This window comes from Macrotis lagotis, chromosome 5 (genome assembly GCF_037893015.1).
Source record: "Macrotis lagotis isolate mMagLag1 chromosome 5, bilby.v1.9.chrom.fasta, whole genome shotgun sequence".
Classification (NCBI taxonomy): Eukaryota; Metazoa; Chordata; class Mammalia; order Peramelemorphia; family Peramelidae; genus Macrotis; species Macrotis lagotis.
The window spans coordinates 158,122,764-158,150,607 of record NC_133662.1 but is presented as its reverse complement, the minus strand read 5'-3'; the positions used below and the strand labels follow the sequence as shown (position 1 = coordinate 158,150,607).

At 32.2% G+C, this 27,844-nt stretch overlaps 1 protein-coding gene across 4 annotated transcripts in view; it reads right to left on the bottom strand.

Annotated features, from left to right (window-relative positions):
- UTRN (utrophin) overlaps nucleotides 1–27,844 on the bottom strand; it is a 435,226-nt gene that overhangs the window by 33,123 nt on the left and 374,259 nt on the right. For 3 of the 4 annotated variants that reach the window (XM_074187765.1, XM_074187766.1, XM_074187768.1), the window contains 5 exons: nucleotides 27,557–27,723; nucleotides 23,768–23,879; nucleotides 8,792–8,928; nucleotides 685–723; nucleotides 408–473 (listed from right to left, as the gene is read on the bottom strand). In XM_074187765.1, the coding sequence (XP_074043866.1) occupies nucleotides 408–473; nucleotides 685–723; nucleotides 8,792–8,928; nucleotides 23,768–23,879; nucleotides 27,557–27,723 (521 nt within the window). The remainder of the gene's footprint in view (nucleotides 1–407; nucleotides 474–684; nucleotides 724–8,791; nucleotides 8,929–23,767; nucleotides 23,880–27,556; nucleotides 27,724–27,844) is intronic. The other variant, XM_074187767.1, reaches the window with a different exon arrangement.

Sequence of the window (27,844 nt, the reverse complement as noted above, 5' to 3'; positions counted from 1 at the left end):
TTCATTCAATTCTCTACTTGATGGAACAAATTTCCTCATGGAAATTAAGAATCTGTAACTTCCCAGTTCCTCCTATTGAACCTTACACAGTTTTAATGTGATAATTTCCGAGAGTAGGTTTGGTATAAGAACGTAATTTGGAATATAGAAGATTGATTTGCATTATAATGTATTTTTTATTTTAGAAATGGACAAATATAATTATATCATGTAGAAATAGGCATATAAGTAAATAAGCAATTTTATGCATACAGAATATATTTTCTAAATTTCTAAAATGTTTTGGGAAATGTTTTCTATATTTTATTTTCCTTTTGAAATTATATTTTCTGTAAATCAGATGTTCCATTTACACAATATTAATACAAAAAAATTTCAGGTAAATAATTTTTGTGAGAGTCCCTTACCTGGAAGCATATTGTTCTATTCTGGAATGTGTATCATCCTGAAATAGCTGTGGAGATTGGGTGGGGCTGAAAAGAAAAAAAATATATTACATGCTCCAATATTAGCATATTACATTAAGAGAAATGTTAGACCAATTAAAGTAATAAATTTGCCATGCAAAGACACCACTAGAATTGTTATCCAGGGTTATTTATTGCCAAGAATTTAGTAATTACCACATGCTAATAAAATAATTTGAGCATTAGCCTTCTGCATATAAGGTCTATATATACTCACTCATATTGCTCTGGCCACATACTGATGAGTGTGATAGGACTGTAAGGAGGGGAAAGGGGGAGGAAAAACCACAAAACAAATACTTTAATGCAATTCAAAACAACTAGGAATAAAAGAAACACTTCTTAAATCGTGCCCCACCCATGGATTCAGTCAGGCCCCAAATCAGAAAATCAAATAAACAGAAGCTAGAATATAGCTACAAAAGAAATATATTAAAATGTTTTTTAAAAGAAATAAAATGTCTTACAATCTATTACTGAGAAAGAAATTTTGAAATAAACTAAAATTTTATAAAATATGTTGGGATGAGATGTCATCACTGCTCCTTCTCCTGTATTCTGTAAAACAGAAAGGTAAATTTAGAAAGCTGAAGGCCAATGAATGGAGTAGATCAGGTAAGAACACTGGAAATGAATCTAAGGCTTAGAAATAAGAGATTGGGTACTATCCTCTGGGAGAAAAAACTGATCTTCTTAAATAGATATCTGACAACATGTCTTCCCTCAATAAATTCCAGTGCTTTCCTTCTATCTCAAGGATAAAATATTAAAATATTCTGGCTTTAAAACTTCATAACTTGGCCTTATCCTATCTTTTCAGTCTTCTTATAATGTCTATAATCCAGTAACACTGGCCTTCCTATTCTTTGAATAAGACAACCACCTATTTCCCTACTCTGAACTTTTTCAGTGACATTGCTGGAAATGCTCTCCTTCATTTCTGCCTTCTCACCTTCCACAAGAAGCCTTTCTCAGTTTCCCCTTAATGCTAATGTCTTCTTTCTATTTTTATTTCAGATTTATCCTATCTAAGGCTTGTGTGTCAACATAGGTTGTTTGTCAACATAGATATTTGAATGTTGGCTCCTCATTAGAAAATGAGTTCCCTGAAAGTAGAAAATATTTTTTGTCTTTCTTTGTATACACAGCATTTAGTACAATGCTTAATTACTGATTATGCCCAAGCTTAATGCAACATATGAATGGGATTCTACTCATTTCTTTCTCATTTCTATATTTTCTAAAATAAAACCTAATATTTCTGCAAATTATCTCAACTCAACTATTGTTTACTAGGTATCTCTAAGGGATCTTTGGTGGTTAAAATCTTTTAAAAGTTGTTGACATATTAATTTTCCTGCTAGAGATTTGCCTTGATAAAGATCTAGTTACCAAGACAAAAAACAGTGCTGAGAGAAAATGGGGGAGACTTGTTTGACGTTAAGGTTGAAATGAAGTAGGCGGAACCAATAAACCAATGTACTCAATGGTGTCTATAATTTGAAACAACAAAAACATCATTCAGGTCAATGGAAAAAGCAATCTAGATTCTTTAGGGTCAACAATTAAGCAAATCTTTTTTTTTCAGGAAAGGAGTAGTAGACCTAAGTATGTGAATTTCTGGACAAGATCAATGTGTCTAAGTTTGCTTTACTTAATAGTCCTCCTTTAATTTCTTCTTTGGAACCTCCATTTAAGGAAGAACTCATATCGGTCAAGCTCACTCATAAACTGGTTCAATTATTGACTCTTTAAACTACTTTTCTACCTTACCCTTTCCCTTTTATATGTTGTCTTTTGCCTCCCCTCCTTAGAATGTAAGTTCTATGAGGTAAGGGTTGACTTTTAATTTGATTAGTATATATTTGTATTTCCAGTACTAAGTACAGAGTCTGGTAGAAAAAATGATTAATAAATTATCTATATCTATCTATCTATCTATCTATCTATCTATCTATCTATCTATCTATCTATCTATCCATCCATCCATCCATTGACTTTGTTTTAAGGGAGGATTGGCTAGGATGGTGGGGTTGGTAAAGGAGAACAGAACTTTTTTTTAACAGTAGTTTTTTTAAAATAATTTTCTTTATTAGTAGGATAAGAACACAATAAAAATAATGAAAAAACAAAAACATAAATAAATAACAAATAGAAACAAGATTTCCTAGCTTCAAAATATTTAAAAATCACTTAGAGTTGAACATCACTTAACCAAATTCAAACTCTAGTTCTGTATTAAGTAAAACTATAAAGCATGTAAAAATTAACTTTATTTGTTGAACTAAAATTAAAACTAAAACAACTTAACAATTTCAACTTGATCTAATTATTTCATCAACACCCAATGTTACCATTTCTCTTATACATTCAGATTCAAAGGAAAATTAATTATTTCATGATATTTATGGAACATAAATCGGGCTCTGTAGAGCAAGAAGTTACAAAAGAACAGAAATTTTCAGATTCAAATTAGAACTATAAATTAATTCTTTTTAGATCTGTTTTCAAAAAGCTATTTTTATAATTTGTCTACTGGCAAATCTTAATATCTTCATGAGACTTGCCTATTCATAAAATCAGTATAACAACACAAAAACTGCTTGATGTTAAGCAAAAGATGTTTATACTCTTTTAAAATAAACTATTAAAAAATAGGAATAGGGGTAGCAAAAAAAATCATGTGAACAATTTCCTATGTACAATAATTTGGAGTGCTGTGATTTGCATTTACTACATATTTTCCATAAATAAAAACAGCATGAGAAAATATATCTCAAATTCAAGTGTACTACAGCATTTCTCAAAAGTTTTTATGATTAAAAGTGTATTTTTGATCCTAATGGAAATGAGACCGATTTTGTGAGGCTTGCTTGACTGGTTCTTGTGAAGTGAATTCAGCTGGCACAAAGAATAACTCCCTGAACTGAGTTAGGAAGGGCAGAGACAAGTAGCTGAATGGAAAAATGTTCACAGTTATTCATATATTTGAGCAAATTTATAAGAAAAGGAAATATAATTTTAAAATATTTTTATCCAACTTATAAGTACCACTGGAAAAAATATTAAAAAGAGGTCAGAGGCTTAAGATGTCAACAGTATCAAAACATTGGCATTTGGTTTAGGGGAAGGAAGAAAAAAAAATAAACCAAGGTTAAATTTTTCATGTATGATTAGGAACTACTCTTTAAGAAAGCATGACTTATGTATTTATTAAGACAAAGAAGTGTTATTACTAATGGAATATCCCAGTTGCCATACATAAACTACTAATTCTCAAACAATTCAAGTATAATAAAAATATCTTTAATACAATTACTCTGAATAATTTAATTCTTTTGATAATTCATAAAATAAACTTTCAGCTATTGTAAATCCTTATGGTACTCATTATAAACAATGATTTACTTCATGTCATACAGCCTGGAAAACAGTGTTGATTCTCTCTATCAACCCAAAGCAATTCACTATAACTTATTTTATTTTAAAAAGTCTTTGGAAGGTTTTTAGCCTTCCTTTTATGCTTCTCATTAAAGTGATGTAAAAACTATACAAAAAATTTCCAATTATTTGAGTTTGGTACCTATTTACACCTGAGATAAATGATTTATTACTAAAACTATTACTATACTATTACTATAAATATTATTATTTATTACTATAACTACTGATTAATGACAGCTAAAATAATAATGACAATGTTCTATACTACTGCCTCAATTTGTTATTTTTCCCCACTATGGTCCACTGACATTTCAAAGTGATTTGATGTTTATTATATATACCTGTCAATGAATCCATAGGGTCCATGTTATTAAGTCACAACTTGGTGGTGAAACAAGTGAGCCAAGTTAAATAATTAAGTAATTATATAAATCTAAGTTGGTAAGTTGACAGTCTTTCTAGGACTCCTTTCTCAACTCTTAGGCTAGTTGTGGTAATAAGAATATGCAACTTACTTACTTGAGTACCTCACCATGTGATCTAGGTTAATTATTTCCATTACAAATATTGTAAACCAGCTTTAAGACTAAATTGGTTTAGGAGACTTAAGGCATAGAACCCCAACTTCAATTCCTGGATGACTGAAAACAAAAACCACAAAAAGTTTCTCCTTTCTGACTGATCACCACACAGAGGCAGGGGAGCTGTCCCATTTGTATCATCTTAAGCATCCTGACTGAACAGTCTTGTTTAACATCTTTCCTCTGCTGTGGCTGAATAAATTCTCTTTCTGTTAACTTCCATGAATTCCTTCAAGTCTCAGATAAAACACTGTTCTTTCATTTAGTCTTTTCTGGTCCCATAACATGTTAGTGTTTTCCCTCTAAGATTATATCTAATTTGACTGACTTCCTTTTTGCTTTTATTTTTATCTCCAGCATTTAGCACAGGCTCTGGTACTTAGCTTAATAAATAATTGTTAAATTAGAGAATTTCATTTCATTTTAATATAGAGCCTAAACTACAAGTAGAATAGGTCAGTCAGGATTTCATTAATGGTCTTTGAAAACAAAGTTTCTATTGATCTTTTTCAACATGATAAAGTTTGAATTGGTTTTCCTGAATATCTTATTTCTACCAATCCCAGAGATAACTATTTCATTTAATAAATTGTATGTTTTAAAGGCAAAAGAAGGGAAGAGAAAGAACATCAATATAATTCATTAATGTACCCCCAAACTCTGAAAATATGTACCATATAATAACACATGATCTTCCCACCTCTGCCAAGGGCTATGTAGGATTTAGGTTTCTTCATATGTTTCTTTTTTCAAACCATTCTAGTTGTGTATAATTTTACAAAATTAACTTTCAGGGTGTGTGTGTGTGTGTGTGTGTGTATTCTTTCCTTTTATATTGTTGTGGTCATTGTATACTGCTTTCTTGGATCTGCTTACCATTGTTTTTTCCCCCCTATAATTGCACACATGACATTCATCTTCTTCTAAGATGAAAATAGCCATGAAGAATCATGGTCTATAAAGGAATTCATGTTCTACATGCCCAGAGTTTCCTGGTCACCCTGAGATTGGAGAAGAAAGTATGTGTTTATTATTAAAGGGATTTAGAGAAATCAATTGTACTTTCTCAGGAGTCAGTAAATATCTTTCTAAAGGAAATAAAAATTTCTTGCTTACCCTATATAACTTTTGGAGCTCAATTTCCCTTGATTTAACTTTGGGGAAAATGGAAAATCACTAGACTGCATTCTCTAACAACTTCTGTCTTATCCATTTTCATTTATTTAGAAAGACAAAGCCTACCTAAGCAGCTATAAAATTCAATAAATAAATCTTAACATGGGTTTCCCTTTCCTTATTTTGGTAACCATTCTTCTTTTTAAAAAAATCTCAGTAACCAGTTACACTTTCCAACACAATCATATATAATTACTGGCCACTAAATGATAGGCTGTCATATAATGCAAATAGAAAAAGGCACACATTAAGGCCTATTAGAATGTCTAATCTACTATATAAATAACTACAAAATAAGTAACCAATTGCCCAATCCCCTGCTGTTCCCTAGTCACTCTATCTCGACAAGAGAAAAATAAATACTAAATACTAACCACCCACATAAATGGTTATTCACTCTGAGAGTTAAAAAAGCAACTGCTAGCAATATGACTTATATTAGGATGATGAGTTTATTCTAAACACTAAAATCTATTGCTTTACTATAGTCATTACTTATAGCTTTTGTTTCTAATTAGGTTTTTAAATTTATTTTTAATAAAGATGTTATTTGAATTTCACAATTTTCCCCTCAATCTTACTTCCCTCCCCCCATCCCCCCCCAAAGGAAAGCAATCTGTCTAATTAGGTTTTGCAGAATCCAGTCTAGCTCTATTTTTTTCCCTTGTGTATAAGTCAGTTGGTCAATATACAAGTGACATGAGTCATCTTCACCATTCTGCCCCGCACCCCCCAAAAACCCCACAAGTTACTCAGAATAGCTAAGATGGTATTTATTTGCCATCCTACTTGCTTCTTGAGTAACTTCTGGGATAGCAAGTTAACTAGAAATGATACAACTAATAGCTATATTGAATTTGACACAAGAAAGCAAATGATACAAATACCTCAAAATGATCAAATCCATCTTGACAAATTATGTGAAGGATGTTGGTATTGGAGGCACAAATGTTAACAACTTTTGCAAATTCATCCTGAGTCTAGTTCAGACCTATCAAATTATCCCTTTAAATGGGAACTTTCTGGGATACTGTCTCACAGGATCACAGATTTAGAGTAAGAAGGGACCTCAGAGGTCATATATTCTGACCACCGCCCTTTACAGATGTTCCTGATTGGTTTCATAGCTTACAAAAGGCCTCCACAGAGTAAAAGAGCTGTCTCTGAAGAAAAGCCTTCTGACTCTAAATCTAGTGCTCTTTCTATTATTTTAAAAAAACCAAATGAAATATGATATTAGAAAAGGAAAAAGATACTTTAACATTATGCAAGTAGTTTTCTAGCTAATCAGAAAGGCAAATAGAATAATAATGGATTTAAAAACTACTTGAAGGGTTTGCAAAGTACTTTAAATACAACATCTTACATTTGATCCCCATAACAAGCCCAGGTTGTAGGTATTCCAATTGTTGTCCCTATTTTACAGGTGAGGAAGTTGAGGATGAGAATTGAAATGATCTGAAGCTAGATGGTACAGTGAAAAGAATTCTGTATCTGTAGTAAGGAAACCAAAATTCAAAATTCTCTTAACCTTTCCTTTTCTCAGTAAGTTGCCAACAAGGGTTAATATTAATAGCAAGGGATAACAGGTAAAAGGCATTTGGAAGAGTACTTAAAAAATGCTTGTTTTCTGTCTTTCCCATCCTGACTTCCTCTAATGTTCTTTCTATTTACAGTAGCTCCTTTTTAAAATTTTCTTGTTATTAACTAAAGTGGAATAAATTCATCAATTAGAAAATCACTGATGTCCACAGCCCATATGCATCACATGAAAATCAATCAAATGAAAGTGTCCTATGATTCTACTTGAAGTGAACTGACAGAACAGTCTCATTTTTTTCCCATCTGAATCATTCTGGTAGTAGACCCAGTGATTTTCCAAACTGATTTTAAAATAGCTAAGGAATTACCTGTAAGGTACAGTGGAATCTTGCATTTGTACTAGATGATATACACCTTTCATTGGCAAATAGAATTAGCTGTCAAGTTTTTGTAAACCAAGAACTTTACTTCACAGTCAAGGCATTCAAATTATTTCCTACTATAGCTTTTTTCCATGGGAAATGATGGAAAAGAGATCCTTTCATTCACTTTAAATGAAACAATTTAAATGAAACATCAAAATTGTAGAAATGCTTTGCTGCGGTTATTTGATAGACTCTTTTCATTCTCTCACAAAAAACTGCTTCCTTCTAGCCTGTCATGAATGCTGATGATTTCCCTTAACCAAAAAAAAAAAAAAGATTTCTTTCCAAATATTCAAAACAGAAGTACAGATGCCTCTAGAATGTGTAGATTTACCTTGATTTTAATCTAGGAGATGAGTTAATCATCTTATTCCCTTTTGTACAAATAATGAAATTTTGGGGAACGTACTTTAATATTAGGTATCTCAGTAATTTTCTATTTTCAAACTGTGGTTACTTATTTTTCCAAATTATCTTGCATTTTTTTATCTTGTAAAGAGTTTTTGTCTTTTAGAATGCTAACATGAAGCAATATTTCTTTACTTTACAGGTTATATAATCCAAAATTCATTTTTATTATATTAAATATTATTTCTTTTTGGTTCCCAATTATAATCTTTGGGAAAAAATTAATTTTGTCTGCTATTCATTTCTCATATGACGTTCCCCTCCTTTATTCTTTCAGTGGCTACTGGCTCAAGAGAATCAAAAGTTTTAGAAACAACTGGAAATTTTGGAACTTTAAATTTAAAGTTGAAATCTAAAAGGTTTGTAGTTAATAAAGATACAAAGCCGGCAACAGGAGCTACAAAATTATCAAATAGCTATTGCAAATGGACAAAAATATGAAAAAGATGGGCAAGGATTTAAAGTCAAAATTCACTTATAAGTGGAAGAATAGAAAACCAGTTAGGGGAAAAAAATGGAAAAATAAAACATAAATTTTGTAAGTCTCAGGCAATTATACCAGACTAAACCTACATTGTGTGCAGTTATTCCCAAAAGTAAATGGTTCAAAAAAGAATCCAACAACAAAACTTTCTACAAATAATAATTTTGTAAGTTTTCTTTGAAAAGGATTTCTCATTAAAGTCCTACTGTAAAGAAAAACATTAAAATTTAAGAAGTTAAGTTGAAAAATAAATTGGAAACTTACGTTTCTAAATTGTCACCTTCAAGAACTGTCTGTACAGGCAGGTAGCCAAGGCGGGGGTGTTTAGCAAAGTACTTCTTCGACCGGAACTTATTTTTTAACACCCTTGTGAAATCTCGCACATCTTCTCCTGAAGTTGTCTATGGGATAAGTAAATCAAAAATCTCTAATTAAAATTATAAAAAATCAATTCTGTACAGAAGAGGGAAAGTGGAAGAGAAGAAGACAAATTTTAGGGTAGTTCAGTTCAGTAGTTATAATTGCCGAAACTAAAACATCTCAGGGACTATTACATATACTAGTTAATTAATGAGTTTCTTCTTTCTGCTCAGAAATAGATGATCCACTCCCTAAGGTTCTGGTAAAAGATGAATGAGCACTAAAATTAAAATAGTAAAAGCTAGTAGCATTTGTAAGCATTTTTGCTTATCCTAGAAATATTTTAAAAAAATCATTAAGATTAAACTTGACAATGACTGTTTCTGTTTGACAGGCTGTATATAGGTTCTTTTATAATAATATATAGGCAACATTAGATAAACAGTAATAATAAAATTATAATAATAATTGACAATGATAATGTATTTTATTAATTTCAAATCTGGTTGAACTTTGGATTCCATCATGTCCTCAGGAAATTCACTTATCATCTTGTGAGACAACAGCTCTGGTCCTCACACCTCAAAGAGTTTTTCCCAAAACCTTCTTTTAAGGAGACCTTCCAGGTCAGTCTCCTCTCCATTTTCTACATGGCTGCACTGATTTAGACCGGACTAGAAAGGTTTCTCATTTCTCCCTAACTCCCTTTCTGACAACTTTGTTTATGTGTTTTCTTTCCTATTAGATTGTAAACTCCTTGTGGGCAAGTGACCAGCATTTTTCTTTTTAAATATTCATCATTTATTAGCACAATGCCAGACCTATGCTAGTCATTTAAAAAAATTCATTGACTGACAAAAAATCATTTTACATGTAATTTCTTATGATTGCCTTGATAATCTAGTACAGATATTATTCTCTTTTTACAGATGGAGAAACAGCAAGAGTCAGAAACAGGTTCTGAATCCCAGTCTTTCTGACTCCAGGTTACTCTATGCTCTCCTGCACATTGCCATGCTTAAGGTAATGATAAATGTATGCCAATTCCATACCTTGCACAAGATGGAAGAGGATGTAATGATTAATCTAGAAAGGGGTTTGAGAACCAGGCTGTGATCATTTTGTGATAAATGGGTTTATACACTTTTCTTTTCCCAATTGTCCTATGAGATGCTATGGTGTAAGAAGTTAAGCAATAAAAACCACTATGCTAAAGTTAACTAGTCATTTCAAATTTTAATAGGTTTGGAAATTCTATTAGATATTCTTTCCCTTCAATGTGCTTCTAACTTCCCACTCTTTCCTATCCAAACCTTTATTTCTTCTAAGAGTTTGAAATTCTTAAAATTCTATTAGTTTCCTCATAATAGGTCAAATTATTTTAAATAAGGTGAAGGATTGGACCAATGATTTCACTGTTAAAGGAAACTTTTATGTCAGGAAACTTCCTCTAGCAATGTAGGGATTATTTACCAGTTTAATGTATGAGACAATTGCCTAGACCAATTACAGGTTAATTGACTTGTCTGGAGTCATAGAACTAAAATGTGTCTGAGGCAGGACTTAGACCAATATTTTCCTCATCATTCTACATGTGCCTTGCCTCTGAGCAGATAAAAATATTATTCTCTCCTTTTCTATAATTATCCATATGGCCCTTTTAAAAAGTCTGAGAACATGACTAAGGTGCTCACAAAGTCAGTGATAGACACTCTACTTAGAAAATTCACATTTCCTGATTCCTTGTCCTGTATCTTATTCAATTCAGCAAATACATTAAGTTCAAATTAAGTTTAAGTATATTAAGTGTAATATACTTGAGTCAGGTAGTCACTGAGAGTACAAATATGAAACAAGTCTTGCCTTTAAAGAACCTTAATTCTAAAGGAAGGATAAGACAAATATATATATAACTATATTCTGTTACAAAATTACATTGAAGATTTCAAATTAAGTGAGGACAAAGGAGGACAAATAGGAAAGGTGAGAAAATGGAGAAAAAGGAGAATAGCTAGGCAGTTATTCCCAGTCTAAGGGAGGAATAGTAAGGGCTTAAAAGTTAGTATGGTAGCTTAAGGAAGAAGAGGAAGAAGGAGAAGTAAGATATCATACAAATGGATTCGACAGGACTTGGAAACTAACTAGATTTTGAAGGTAAATAAGAGGTAAATGACTAGAATTTTGAGCATTGATTACAAGAAGGATAGTGCATAGAAATTGATGATTTTAGTTTAGTTTGAGGAGCTGGCACTACATTCAGGGAAGTATAAAGATAGTTGTTTGGAAATATGAGGTTTCCATTTATGGGAGGTAACAAGGCTAAGATACTGATTTGGGAGTCATCTTATAGAAGTGATAATTGAAATCATGGGAATGGATGAGATTACAACTGAGCAATTGATATGATATACAAAGATGGTCAAAGGGATCTGAAGTCACCTAATCTAATGTAAAGAGACAAATTTGACCACTGGTGTTTCCTGAGACATTGTGAAATGATACTTATGAGTGAAATATGGTTCTATCTTATTCAAAATGATTAGCAAAAATAAAATAGGGGAATATTGAGATGGCATTGGATGTTCAGAAGATAAGCTCTTATATGGAAGTCTAGAAAGAGGAGGTGGGGAGGTACATGGTAGTGAACACTTAGGCAAACATCAATGGAAGCTTAATAGGTAACAATTTTCCAATTGAAGAATGACAAAGGTCACTTGATTAGAAAAAGGAAATAGATGGAAAATTAGGAAACTGATCACAAGAAAAAGAATGATTAATAGAGATGGTATTCTTCAATACAGACAGTTTTTACTTCACATAGATCCAAATTCAAGATTTGAAAAGTTCATATGAGAAAAAAAGAGAGCCGACATCCAAACATCTCTCAAAAGCTTCATTTAAAATGTGTAGGCAATTACCAGTAATAAAGACAGTTCAGTAGGTGGGGAACAGGGCACTATATTGCATACCTATAACTAACTTTACTTTGCAATATTTTGCCTATTTCATCATTAACAAATCCACATCATGTGCTTGTCATGGCGGTCTTCTTTGATAATGAAAGACAAACATCATAATTGTGGAAAAATAACTGACAGAATTCTGTGTACAATGATACATGAAGACAATGGATATTAAAAAAACAGAAATAATATCACTGACAAAGAAAAATAATGTAACTTAGACCTTCAGCTCTAGTACTTTGTATTGGCTTTCTCTCTCCTGTTGGACCTACTTAGATGAGGTAGATACTAAGGCTCCTTCCAACTCTGAAATTCTGTGGTTCTGTGATTCTATGCGATAACATGGAAGGATGCTCATATTTGTAGATTATTGAGAGGAATGGAATCCAGAAAAAGAGATGGGGGGTGAGGAAAGATTTCAGATAAATAAGAAGAAAATCAAGAGAGTACAATGTAACAGATAACAAAAAGAGCATCTCCCAAAGGAAAGGGTTGATTAACAACACTGTAAAATGCTGCAGGGTGGCAGAAAATGAGTATAGGGAGAATCTATAGCCAAATTTTTATCTAAAGCAAGTAAGTTATTTACTTTAAAAAATTAATGTCAGAAAAATATCATTTAAAGTGATACAAAATCAGAATGGAGGGGGATTTTTTTCTTTCTCTTATAAGTTGAGTCTTGGTTACCAATAGAAAATACTTCTCCATTAAAATTCAATTCCAGCATGTGTCTCATTGAGGCATGGTGATACCTATGGGTTCTTTAAGACTAAACTAATAAAACAAAATACATGCTAGCAGTCTGAAAAGACCCAGAATGGGCTGTTGTCTGGGGAACCACTTTGTCATTTAGACCTAATTTCTTTGGGCACAGCAACCACAAAATCATCTACTTAGAAAGACCTAGGGTTTACATATGTTGAAAAAGTTGACAGGACTGGAACACAAAGTCACAGTTTTTGATGTGCCAAAATGATAATGGCATACACACACATGTCATATATGTAGTTTCAAACTGTTCTTAGGTAAACAATAATTAGGTGCTTAATGCAGCCAAAAATGGTTAACTAAATAAGGTTTTTCAGAATGGTTTCAATAAATTTTTATGTGTAAACTTGACATTTTGGAAGACATTTACTCACATTTTAATAACTGTTTCTTGGTCATTTTCCGGTTAGTGGCAAAGCTATTGCACAAATTATAATTCCTAGAACCTCCAAATTCATTAGCACTAGGGATGACATATAGTTTAGAAGGAGAAGTGAAAAGAAATTCATCCCACAAAAACTATGGATAACATTTACATTGGCAGCATACAATTAATTCCACTGGGATACAGCCATATTCTAGCAGAAGAAATCATAAGAAATAGTGAGGCTAAATTTTTTTCAAATCAAAAAACGTCATTTCTATATTTATAAAAACTGGAAACTCTTTTAGGTTGGTAATAAAAATGAAAGTGGTCTATGTCTTCTATACCATCTTATCCAGTGATGGTAGTGAGTAATATTAAAAGTTTTCTGGCAAAAGGCTGACAAGATATGAAATTAAAAGGTAAAAGATAATTTAAAATTGGTATACTTCATCTTCATTCTTTTTTTTCAATCAAATTGCATTTGAAACTATGATAAAAACTGCTCAGCATATTATCACAGTTCTCAGCATATTAGAGAGAAGGCATTAGAGTTTGATAGATTTTGTAATATTTCTGCTTCAGGTAATTGTTGTTCAATCATTTCAGTTGTGAACCTATTTGAGGTTTATTTGGCAGAAATATTTGAATGGTTTATCATTGTCTTCTCCAGCTCATTTCAAAGATGAGGAAACTAAGGTAAAGAGATTTAAGTGACTTAACCAGGGACAAAGAGTTAGTGAGTGTTAAAGGTCAGATTTGAACTCACAAAAATAAGTCTTTCTGAGTTCAGGTTGGGCACTGTATTCTCTTCACCCTCCAACTGTGCTCCCCTTATAATAAACTATTATGATTTTTAGAAGAGAAAAAGTGACAAAGCATAACTTATTTTGAATCAAAATATTCGTGTTCTTTTCTCAAGTTAGAATGAGATGTGATAATAAAATACTTTTCAAAGAACCATTCCAGAATACATAATATATATTATATGTAATATATGTACATATAGTATACTGTATATAACATATATAATATATATATAATATATATTATTTTATAATATATGTATATTGATAGAAAATAAGAAATGATTTATAAATAGATAAGATAGATGGAAAGTTAGATTCTTTGCCCAGGTCTAGCAGTAGGAAAAAAACAATAATGAAAAAATCAGTTATAAACAATAAAACCCAGTCTTTTGAGTTTATGAAAGGATTATCTGGAATACATTACAAAAGAAAAATAATTTGTGAATAACTCCATAACAATTCATTTCATAAGTACAGAAATCAATGTGAAAATAATATGTGGATACTTTTAAACATGTTCTCTCTCTCTCTCTCTCTCTCTCTCTCTCTCTCTCTCTCTCTCTCTCTCTGACTCTCTACCCCACCCATATGTATATACAAATACATGGACAATTATATTTTAAAAAAAAACTTAGATTCACCCTAATCAGTTGTCAATTTTATCATTGTCTACTTTCACATCTCTCCTACACATTCCCTTCTCTCTATTCACATAACAGTCATCTTGGTACCATCTCCCATCACCTCTCAATTGTATTATTATGGGAGCTTTCTAATTGATATCCTTGCCTTAAGTGTTTCCTTGCTCCAAAATATCATCCATTCACCTGCCAAAATTATTTTCTAAAGTGTGAGTTTGAGTTTGCCCAAATCATCACATTGCTCAATAAATTTTAGAGCTCCCTCATCTTTTCCAAATCAAATAAAAAATCCTCTGCTTGACATTTAAAGTCCTTTAGAATGAACCTGGTTCCCCTCCTATATTTCCAGTCTTTTTTACTAATTTTTTCCATACTATATTCTGGCTATACATGCTGGCTTAACTTGTTCTTTTTTTTTCACTTAGGGTTCCACCCCCTGACTCTGTCTTTGCACTGATGGTCCCTTATACTTGGAATATTATTCCTCCGTTCCACCTCTCCTTAGTACCTTCCCTGGATTCCTTCAAGACTCAACTCAAATTCAATCTTCTGATGGAAGCCTTTCCTTGTTTCCCTTACTCTAATACTTTTCCTTTGTGATTAACTTCCATCTACTCTGTATGTACGTGGCATGCATACAACTACTTACATGTTGCCTGTTTTTCCAAGGCTTGCCCAAGGTCACACAGCTAGGTAATAAGTGTCTGAGGTCATATTTGAACTCAGGTCCTCCTGACTCCAGGACCAGTGCTTTAATCTTTATTACCAACCAGGGTCTTCTAGCTGCCCCTATCTTTCTTATTAGAATGTTAGCTTCAACAGGATAGGTTCAGCATCACTGCAAATTTTTGTATCCTCAGCACTCAAGTGGGGTGCTTGGTTAATAAGAGCTTGTTGACTGAGTAGAAAGTTGGGAAGTTGTACTTTTCCTCCACTGGTTCTTAAAAGACACCAGAGTTTCTTTTTTATAAATGTACTTTGGTGGCTCCATGATTTCATTACTGTAAGTACCCTTTTACTGACAGAGAGGAGAAATTCTCTATACCTTCCCTCTCAACCTAAATATTTTTGGTCCATGCTTTCACTAAGAAAAGTGAGAAATCTAGCTAATATATTGAAAGATCCCCACCCCCAACATTTAGGAAAAAACAACTTGGTTTTATTTTTTATATGTCAGGAAAAGGTGAGCAAGAACATGCTGTGGACTTGCAGTGTATATTAACAGCACCAAGAGAATAACATAGACCAAGGAAACCTTTTCAAACACATACTGTTTCTACATTTGATTCTCAACTATCATCACAAATAAAAATGTCAATAAATTGTGTGTCACTGAATTACATTAAAAGATACCTTGCGGGGGGGGGGTGTTCAAAACAAGTCACTAATAAGGGCCCAAGAAAAATCAATAAAGACCCAAGAAGGATATCTCAACCAGGTGGCACAGTGATTGGACCTGGAAGGAAAGACATGAATTTAAATTCAGTCTTAGACATTGCCTAACTGTTTGACCCTGGACAGATCATTTAGCCTTTGTCAGAACTCTTCAACTATAAAATGGGGATATAACATTTCTATTCTATGGTTATTATGAGGAACAAATGAGATAGTAATTGTAAAGTGCTTTATAAACCCCAGTGTCATATAAATGCTACTGATAGTTTTATTATCCCTCAGAAATATTTTGTGCTATTTAATATAAAGGAGGAAGTACATTTGGTTTATTTAAATAGCTTTTCTGCTTTAAAATAAAAATCTCCATTATTTATGTCAAGGCTTATATTCATGTTAATCATAATGCACAGGAGCATCTTTACTATATAAAAACAAATTACAAAACCACAGAATTTCATAATTGTAAGGGAACCTCAGTGACCCAACTCCACTTATAAAAAAGAATTCCTGATGTAAGAAAAAACTATTAATTTTCATTTAGTTCTTTGCTAAAAGATTTTATTATAAAAATGAATATTTTATCTTTCAAAATCAATGAAGAATAATTAACTATCAACCCCTTTTTTTAAAAAAAAAAGTTCAAGATTTCTTAGATATGACCGAGGAGGTTTTCCACATAGTTTAAAAAAAGTATAACAGTAACAAAGAGAAATGAATGAACCAGACATTCTTAAATTCTAGAATCCACTTTTACTATGACCAAATAGATCCTATGGAGAGCTCTCCTTGAATAGCTTAAGAAACCTGTTATAGAATTGTTGAAACCTTAACCAAGTGGGTAACTTACAATCATATAAAATAATCTAAGCAGATGGCATTTTCTCTTAGGAACAAAAAATTGAACTTCTCATTCTTGATCTCTATAATAATTGAATATTTATTTTGTAATCTTTCAACCAGGTTTTCTGGGGTGCTATATTCTTAGGCTTAAAAGGTCAGTGCTACCAAAGGAAGAATAAAGCACCGTGTAACTCCTAGATAGGCATGACATTTTTTCCAAATGATTTGAAGATTTTATGTTAAAATAGTAATATGTCACAGAGAAAGAGGAAATTTTTTTCAGCAGATTTAAACACATCGATCAAACTAAAAGAGGAGAAACATGGTTATTAAGTATAAACTCCAACCATTTGGACCTGTGAAATAAATTATCTCTATCCTCATCTGGAATATTTCCCAAAATGAAAATAATTTTTGAACATCACCTTCATTAATAGGGATCATTGACTAGATAAAGACCTCAATATGCATGCATACCTCTGAATATTAATCTTAAATCTCATTTTCCTTTCAAGCTATTTGTAGTCTTAAAGAGTTTCAAAAACAAACTTAAAGTTTCATCACTGATTCTAACATGAAGTCTGGAGAACAGAGCTAGTTCCATGGATGAGAAGAATCCAGTCAAAAATCTCAAACCATAAGTCTTACCAAGAAAATGAAAAAAAGAAAGGCCAGTATCAGCAGATGTCAGTAAATTGAGCAAGTTTAGTAATAACTTATCAAACATAAAATGGATCTGTAGACATGGCACCTCAAAGGTCTAATATGGCACCTCAAAATGCACTAAATTTATTGAGAGAGTAATGTAAGACCAGCAACAACTGAAAAACTGCCTCAGTACACTAAGGTCAAAGAAAAGAGCAATGACATTGCATTTTTAACACACTGGCAGTCATCCAATGTGTCATCAGGAGAATCACAATTGCCAGCAAGAAACTACACTAATTCAATCTGCAGCTCTCAAAAAAATGAATAAGCACTTTCTTATGTTCTATTTCCATAGCAACAGAAATACATTGATACTGGGGCTAGTATTTTATTACTACAAATACAAAGCTTCTATAGAAAAAGACAGCTTAAAAATTCTTTTTTCTTTTTTAAACTGGTTTTTTAGTAGAACATAGCATTACATTTAGAAATAGCAGATCTGGCTTTGAATTCTGGATCTAACCATTACAAGTGGAACTTTAGGCAAGACATTTAGCTTCTATGATTTACAATTTGTAAAAAATGGATTTAAAAACTTGGACTATCAGTTAAACATATTTTGTTTCAGTGCTAAAGTTTCCCAAAAATATAAATATGGAGTTCATTTTTTCTATTTACTAGTGAATTTTAAGGATCATTAGTTCAGATAAGTCTTTGTCCTTGAACAAATTTGATATTTCCAAGCACTCATCTCAAAGATTTGTTGTAGCTCTCCAATGAAATAATATGTGCAAGGTCAAATATAAAAGTCACCTATTGTTGTTGCTGTTTTCATTGATAACATTCCAAATTCAAAATCTTTTGAAGACTGAGTCTATTAAACAAATTAACTTAATTAGATGATTTTTTTTTCTGTTTAAATGATTCTGTCTGTGCCCAAATTCTATCAAGAAATTATTCATCTATGGTTCAGGACTGGAGGAGCAAAGTTTATGAAATTCCACACCTTTACCACAATTGAAAGGAACAAAAGAAGTGGAGGATAGAGAAAAGGAAATACTGACTTTGAAGAAGTTTGATATTATTAACAATAATAACCATTTAGAAAATAGTTTTAGAAATTATTACAAGGAGAGAATTTAATTCAATTAGAAATTGAAACATAATTGACAGCTTAACAAGGAGGAAACAATGAAAAAGTAAATGGCAAGATAGAACACAATGATAAAACAAAAAGCATGAACCAATAGATATTAAAATTAGAAAACCAATAAAAAGATATGATGAACTTTCATAGAATGACAGACCTCAGAAAACCATATATATAAGTAAACTATTTAAAATACAAATACATTTTAAAAAGATGAATAATTCTATATCACATGAAAAGTCTGAGTGTTGGACTTTGCTTCCATGTTAGAAGAAAAAAACAAAATGACTGGTTTTCAGAAGTCCCATCATGGGTTCCTGATGTAATAGAGAGTAGCTATAACATAACCTGACAAAAGGGGATAACAGAAATTATCCAAAGCAGAGGAAGGAAGAGATAGAATTAGGTTTTCCTAATATCAAGGTATTTCTGGGTACTTCTAGGTCATTCAAACAAAAGAAAGTGTAGACTAAGGAGAAAGGAACTCCTAACCAAATATGGTCCCTATAATAGACTGATGAAAAATGGCAGGGAAAGGGTATACTAGTCAAAATAAAACCCAGTAAGTAAGATCTGACCTCCAGGCAGGGGGTCAGATGTGTATATGAGGAAGAATGAAGATTCAGATAAAATTACTTCAATTAAAACAAGCTTCAGGCAACCAGTTAATAAGTATATGAAATAATAAAAATCAAGACCCAGGAATTTCTTTTTTTAAGGGTTTTTTTTTTTTTTGCAAGGCAAATAGGGTTAAGTGGCTTGCCCAAGGCCACACAGCTAGGTAATTATTAAGTGTCTGAGGCCGGATTTGAACCCAGGTACTCCTGACTCCAAGGCCGGTGCTTTATCCACTACGCCACCTAGCCGCCCCAAGACCCAGGAATTTCAATGTAATAGAGGAAAGGGATTGTGGAAATGAATAAAAAATACAGAAATGAAGACATATACACATATGGAGAAAGAGTCTATATTATGCATGCATGTATGTATCTATGTAATGAATAGGTCTAAAAACAGATATAACCAGGTCACTCCCCTACTCAACAATTCTCATTCACTCCTTTTGCAGCTAAGAATAGATGAAAACGCTTCTGTTTTTCTTTTAGCATCCTTTCTACCTTGGCTCCAATCTATATTTCTAGTGTCAGTCTAGTGTGCCGTTCTCTCATAATGGCCTCTCTGTTCTTCACATTTGATATTCTACCCCCAATCCAAACATCTCTGCACTTTTCTCTTTCCCCTATTCCTACAAAACCTAACTTCTATCTCATAAAATCCTTCTTTTCTTTCATTTTTTGTTTGTTTGTTTTTTTTTAGTTTTTACAAGAAAGTGGGGTTAAGTGATTTGCCCAAGGTCACACAGCTACGCAGACCAGATTTGAACTCAGGTACTCCTGACTCCAGGGCCGGTGCTCTATCCACTGTCACCATTCAAGACAAAATTCAAGTTCTGCCTTCTACATGAATCATTTCCTGATTCTTCTTCATGACTGGTGCCTGACCTCTCAAAACTACTTTATATTTTTTTCTTTATAACCATATACACATTATTTATTTTTTCTAACTTCCTTATTAGAATATATATCATCCTTTAGAGGAGGTAGTATATCATTTGTTGAATTTATATTCCTCATATCTAGAAGAGTAGGTGCTTAATAAGCCCATGTTTATTAACATATTAAGGAAGTATGAGGCACATGGGGAGAGGCAATGATAATAGAAAATGGTCAGACAGAGGAATGCCAGGGATTTTAATTAAGGAAGTGGTACAATTTTTCATTATGGAATAATGGTGAGGTCTACAGTATTACCATAAGAGTATGTGGATTACCATCAGATCATGAAATTTAAGGAGATAAAGAAATTGGAAAGTTAGGGAGTATGAGAAAACATCAAGATTTGTAGGAGACTATGGATATTATTATTCATAGGCTATTCATTGTTAACCCTATAACTGAATATATCCTGCTTGTTTTTCTTCTTATCTCTATATTACTCAATAATTGGTCACACAGAAGCAAACTATCCCCAAACTCTACCTCCTATGCCAGAACTGCAGGTATGGTTTTACCAAGGTTAAAATATAACAATTACTGCTATTTTTTTCTTGCAGAGTCTAATTCTATAATTCTATTTCATTTTGCTAAATTGGGAAGAATACTCAAAGTAAAATGGCAAATTAATCAAATAACTCAGATTTTTCTGATATAAATAAACTTTCTCAAACAACGCAGGGTGATACCTTCTCTGCAACTTAGAATATTAGAGAATAGAACACCACAAAGTTAAATAACTTGGCAAAGGTCATAAAGATAGTAGAAGTCATGCTCTCTATTATACTAGTTTTTTATTTTTTCTAAATAAAAAAATAAACGTCCCAAATTTGGCCTTAATTTCTTTACCTACAATTTTTTTTTATTTGAAGTTGATTAAAAGTAAGATAGAAAAACTATAGAAAACTATGAATAATATGAACATTCAGATTCAGTAAACAGGTTTTCATTAAAGACAACACCAAAATTAAATTCAAACCTATGACAGCAAAGAAGCATTTTCCTAACTACAAATGAAGGTGTGTTTCATAAGGTAGCCAGATTGGAATCAAGGTTGGCAGTCTAATCTAATTCAGAACTCATGTAGTCCTTATTATCAGCACTCTGAAAAATCTTATATTGGTGTTCATTTTCTTAGACAGATGTTAAATCAGTTTATTGAACTGTTATATAAAAAGATAGATGAACTTAAACATATTTTACTAAAAAGGGAAAATAGAAAAAATTCAAAGTATTTCTAAGAATATAATTAGAAAATATAAAATAGCTTTTAGGGAGCTAAAAATAAGCAAAACAAAATTATAAAAATTTAAATAAGTTCTTATAAAATTCAATATAAAATTTTTATTACATAAAAATTCAGGGCTTTGATGTGACCTATTTCAATGGGCACAAATATTTTGAACTAAACATATGCTATAGCTATTCTTCAAAGAGAATAAAAGTCAGTTTTTTCATGGATTAGAGACTTGAAAGAAATAAATTAAGAGGTTTGCTTCTTAATTTATAGGCAAGTTTTAACTGAGGTATCCTCAGTTTTCTATAGTAAAGTTGATGACAATGACTTCTCTATTATTATTCTCTGCAAGACTCCACTAGGAAACATGGCCACAAACTTACAACCCTATACCTCACAGGTGAAATCATGCCTGGGGGAGGGCAGGAACTGTCATTTAGATGTGACAGCAATATAGCATCTATAAAATTTAGTATGGGAAATTTTCTTGGACTGTTGCCTTAGCTAGTGCTGTCTACCTTCACTAGGGACAGTGCAAAGCCCTGTCTCTCAATGAGACAGATAGTCTCAGGAGTTCATATTATATAATTGTTTAACTATAGAATATAGTATAAGTTTCTCTTCGTGTGTATGTGTGTGTGTGTGTGTGTGTGTGTGTGTGTGTGTATCAGTCAATCGCTATTTATTAAGAAGTTCCTGGGGCAGCTAGGTGGCAAAGTGTATAGAGCACAGGCCCTGGAATCAGGATTAACTGAGTTCAATCCGGTCTCAGACACTTAATAATTACCTAGCTGTGTGGCCTTGGGCAAACCACTTAACCCCATTTGCCTTGCAAAAAAAAAAAAGTTCCTAATATGTGACAGGAATCATAAGAAGTAGGAAGAGGAAGGGGAGGGAGAAGCAAAAGGAGAGAGGGTAGGAAAAGGGAAAGAAAGAGAGGGAAAAGAAGGAGAAAGATAGAGAGACAGAGTTTTTCTGCATGTGATTTTTTTTACAGGAGAGATGAGCTCCTTATTAAGGAATAATAAGGACTCTGGAAAGAAGACAAAAAGATAGCTAATGAAGAGAATTAAAAAACACATTATTATGATGCCCTTAAAGACAATCTAAAACTAGTATTTTAGTACAATTTTTTTCCTATTTTAAAGTGTATTTGCTATTTTAAAAAGCATATTTATAGCTTAATTTATAAACTTTTTCATTTTTTATTAGATTTTAATAATCCTTAGGTTGAGTTTTAAGATAGTATCATATGGAGCATGGACATAAATCCTCCCTCCAGGAATCTTCACTTCTGAAAAGGTAGAAAAAAAAAGCAAGTGATTTTTCCCCCCCTGGTAAAAATGATTTCCTTTGTAGATATTTAAGAATTGTTAATTTAAAGAAACAAGCTCTACATCTTCACCCCAGAATTTTAATAATAGTTTTTTTTTGTTTGTTTGTTTTTTTTTTACTTTTCAAGGCAATGGGTTTAAGTGGCTTGCCCAAGGCCACACAGCTAGGTCATTATTAAGTGTCTGAGGCCAGATTTGAACCCAGGTACTCCTGACTCCAGGGCTGGTGCTCTATCCACTGTGCCACCTAGCTGCCCCTAATGGTAGCTTTTTTTTCTGTTTGGGAAAAATGATTATTTTTTGTATTTTTTGTAAATGTATTATTTTTTGTATTATTTATGTTTTATCGGAAGTACAAAAGTGTCACAGGAAGTTCAACTTTACACAACCAGAAAAAACATCTTGAATCCTGAATCAAAGGAGTTTTATTTCATTATGAATTATTATGATTCACAATTAGAAGCACGGTTAAAAAACAGATATTACCAGAAAATAAAATCTATTTGAATCCATCTAATTCATGAGGAAAATTATTTATATTAAGAATCAAAGTAGGGGCAGCTAGGTGGCATTTACAAATACATTTACAAAAAAATACAAAAAATAATCATTTTTCCCAAACAGAAAAAAAAAAAGCTATCATTAGGGGCATCTTGGTGGCACAGTGGATAAAGCACCGACCCTGGAGTCAGGAGGACCTGAGTTCAGATTCAGCCTCAGACACTTAAAAATTACCTAGCTGTGTGACCTTGGGCAAGTCACTTAACTCTACTGCCTTAAAAATTAAAGAAAATTTTAAAAATTTAAAAATAGGAATCGAAGGGAAAGGAATTTCTAATGAAATCATATTTTTAAAATAAGTCAGATTTGAGTTAATACAGGGAACAATTCTGAAAGCAAACCACAAATGTGAATAATAGAACTCTCTCTCTCTCTCTCTCTCTCTCTCTCTCTCTCTATATATATATATATATATATACATATATATATATATATATTAATTTTGACTGAGCAAAAATTATTCTGTGAACTAAAGAGTGCTAAACATAGGTTAATTATGTATTTATATTCAGTTGAATAAACAGAGGCAAACAAACTTTATTTTTCCAAATAGAAAGAAGTAAATGTGAAATAAGAGAGAACAATTCATCTGAAAGTTCCAGGGGATCAGTACTTACTGGTATACAGTATTCCACCATTGGGTAATGTAATTTGTGACCCTTTGCTGTTCGACCCGAAAAGAAGCAACTCTGGCAGACATCATAATTGAAATGCCTTAGGCTTCTATACCTGAAAATGAAAAGAAGAGTCAAATTCATTGGTATATATCACTCTAATTTGTACCCTTTGATGGGCAACATATTTTAGCACAATATGATAATTTGTTACAAAAATGTCATTTCTTAAAATCACCATGGCAAATATCAGACATAATTTTCCACAAGAGTGGGATCCTTGCACTGACCTAGCTAGCTACTCATTAGGAAAAAAGACTGGATATTCCAAGGGCAATTGAAAATATTTAAGTTCAAGATAGTACATCAGCTTCCATATGTTCAAATATTACATTTAGGGAGACAATGTCTGCACGTTATTAACATTTTCTAGGACTTTGAAGACAAAATGTCTGGGAAAAATGAAGTCGGATTAGTAATTAACCATTTATTCAGAATTTGTAGAAGGATAAATTATACTTTTGGTAAGAACATTTCTCACAGAAGACAGTTCTTGGTAGACATGTTCTTGTCTGGGTTATTCATATTCTGCCTCTGACAGTATCTTTGTGACACTGGACAATTCAATTAATTTTCCAGGCCTATATTATTAATAAACAAAAAAGACTTCATGAGACAGTCTTGAAGGTCACTGAAGGATTAGAGCTATAAAATTTTCTATGATATGGATGCTTAAATCAATTATACAAAACATTTTTCTTTTTCAAAAATATATGATAATTGTTAATTAAAAATAACTGAAATGAATTCTGCGAAAGGGAGGAAAAAATACATGTAAAGTCTTAAGGAAGGCTTAATTCCAAAATATTCCCCTAGAGAAAGAATGCTTTGAAATCTTTGTCATGTAAATGACACTCAATGCTCACTCTTCAAATTGGAGAGTCTGTAACTTAAAATTTTATTATTCTCAAAGGAAAGCTACTTCTAAAAATCTTTTATGAGTTTAATTTAAAGTTTTAACTTTAAAGTAATAGCATATTTGGCTACATTTTCCATACTATTTTGTTTTAATGGATGATGAACATCAGAAAAATAGAAACAAAACTGAAAGAAAAATACTGGATTCTATTAAGAATGTAAAAGCTGGGGTGGCTAGGTTGCATAGTGGATAGAGCACTGGTCCTGGAGTCAGGAGTACCTGAGTTCAAATCCAGCCTCAGACACCTTGGGCAAGCCATTGCCTTGCAAAAAATAAAAAAAAATAATAATATAAAAGCCTTGTCATGAGAAAATGATGTAAGGTTCGTAATCAGTTATTTAATATTTTAGAAAAGGATCAGGAAAAACAATTGGGAAACTCTTGGAACAGACAAAGATTAGTTATTTGAAAGGATAACCTATATCTATAAATACTTATTGACTTATCATGAAACCTTGTCAAATAAAATGGTAAAGACATCTTATTTTCTTCTATATCATAATTTATTTTCACATTATTTAAAATATCTTTATCTTATTTATGAAACAATTTATAGTTGTTTTCTTTATAGTATTAAAAGAAAATGTGGTTTAGAAATAATCTTAAATGTACTCAAGTTCTTTCTATATCAAGGCATCATATACTTCAATTGAGCCTGCCTAATCATTTGTAAATGCCACCAAGTTGATCCTTTTCCATTTCTTAAGATTTTTTAAATTGAATTTTTGTATTTGATAGTACAAAGGGAACACACAGTAAACACTGCTGATTTCAAAGTTTAAAACTGTTAATCTTGTATGATAATGTACATTGGAGTACTAAGAATATCTTATCTTAATACACTTAGGTATGTAGGAATATATGTATGACTATATGTGAACACAAATGTATATATACATATATACATGCATGCATACATATACATTAACTTTTAGATCATTGGAATAATGCTTCTAATAAGTAGCATTGGTTCTGATGAAGGGAAATATAATATTTACAACAATGTCTTGTGCACTGTTAACTTAGAATTACTTTTAAGATTCTAACTATGTCTTGAAGCATTGGAATTGTTTTTATCTCCAGTGGAAAGAGAACTCAGTAATATTCAGGAAGGCAATTTTGGGCAATGTCAAAGGATATTACTGACTTCCTTCAAGGATTATTGGTTAAAAGAAATCTTTTTTTTTTGACCCCCTCTCCTCTCAAGAAAACCCCCCAAACTAGTGCCTTCCTCATCCCCCCTCTAGCTCTCTCTCTCTCTCTCTCTCTCTCTCTCTCTCTCTCTCTCTCTCACATACACATACACACACAAACACACATACACACAATATACAATATATCTCTATAAATGTGATGTTTCTGATTAATAATCTGGGGGCTATAAGATGTGTGCATGAAGTTTTGAGTGGCATTATTAAAAATTCTGAGACAGCAACTTTTATATTAAATTTGTAAATGATAACTGTTAACCTCCTTGAATAGCATATAGAAAAAACCTGAATAAACTTCTTAGAAGAGTCTCTGGGTAATGACATCTTTAATGAATGTTTATCTTGGAAGGGGACTTGTGAAAAGGTCATTGTAGCAAGCAATACATACCAGGGTGAAATCAAGAATAAATGAAGATAAATTTGCTTTAGGCAGGGTGTTGGGAGGCTCAAACAAGATGATGGATGAAAGCACTTTTTCAAACATTAAAGCTCTACATAAATGCCAATTATCACAACAACAACAAAAATAACAATTATTTATTATTATTTTTATTAGTAGCTTATAGTCATTAGTAATTAAAATAGCTAGGTGTTCTGCATAGAATGTCAGACCTGGAGTCAGGAAAACCTGAGTTATACTGTGTCTTTAAATACTTACTAGCTGAGTGACCTTGGGCAAGTCATGTAACCTGTTTGCCTCAGTTTCCTCATCTGTAAAATGAGCTGGAAAAAGAAATGGCAAACTCCTCCAAAATATCTTTGCAAGGAAAACCCCAAATCAGGTCACAAAGTCAGGCACAATTGAACAATAGTAAATAACAATAGTCAGTAAGTCTCCACTCTGGTGATTTTACTCTCTGCCCCTCTATTAAGCTCAAGTAATGTTTACAGAGCAATAGAGTTATATACTGTTTGGTGTTTTAGCTCTTAGGGAGAAAATACATATTCATACTTTTAAAGTTAGTTTACTTTATTAATACTTATCTTAAGTCTAGAGAGCTAACAAATCAATAAATCAAGCTACGGTTTTAACTTGCCAATTTAGAGGTATAAATATCATATTGAATATTTAACAACCAGCACTACCTAGTTAAAGATGACTTTTGGGGACAGAGAGTCAAAAAACAATGATTTCTGGAACACTGTCTACATTTAATGATACTGTTTAACAGTGTACAATATGCGAAATTAGGAAGTGATGTTATTCATTTCTTTAAAGGAAACATAAATTTTACTACTTCTCAGTTTGCTTTTATAAGTTACTTCTTGTATACGGGGAATAAGCTTTAAGGTCTCAAGCTCAAAAGCTCAGAAATAACTCAGCTTCTCTGTAATCTGACAGCCTAGTGAAACCTAGCAAGAGTTGTCATTGTTTTGTTAATTTTTTTCCCCATCAGTCATGGAGTAATCACACATGAATGCTATTGTAACCTATAGAAAGGTCATGGAATGCAAAGTGATATCACAACCTAGCAGCTCTGTTAGAACTCCTAAGTCTGAGGACAACTAAGGAATGAGTGTCAAAGAGAGACAGAAGGGCAAGCAACATCACAATAGAGAAGGGACACGAATCCCGAAATCTGAACAAGAAGATTCTCTTACCTGAATCCAACGATGGGACATTCTTTACAGATGTTGCATTTTGCCTGATGTTTTGCAGTCTCTGAGGCTGCCACTCGATGTAAAACTGGTAGCCATACCATAGACTGTGGCTCCAAACGCATCCAATCTATAAATTCTTTTACGCTTATCTCTGGCTTATTGTGATTCTGTTGTTTTTTTTTTTAAAAAAAGTATTTTAAAAATAATTTGAATGGAATCAGGGGACAAATTGTAACATTTATGTCAAAATTTATCACAATTTCAAAGACTTCATATGGAATTTTGCAA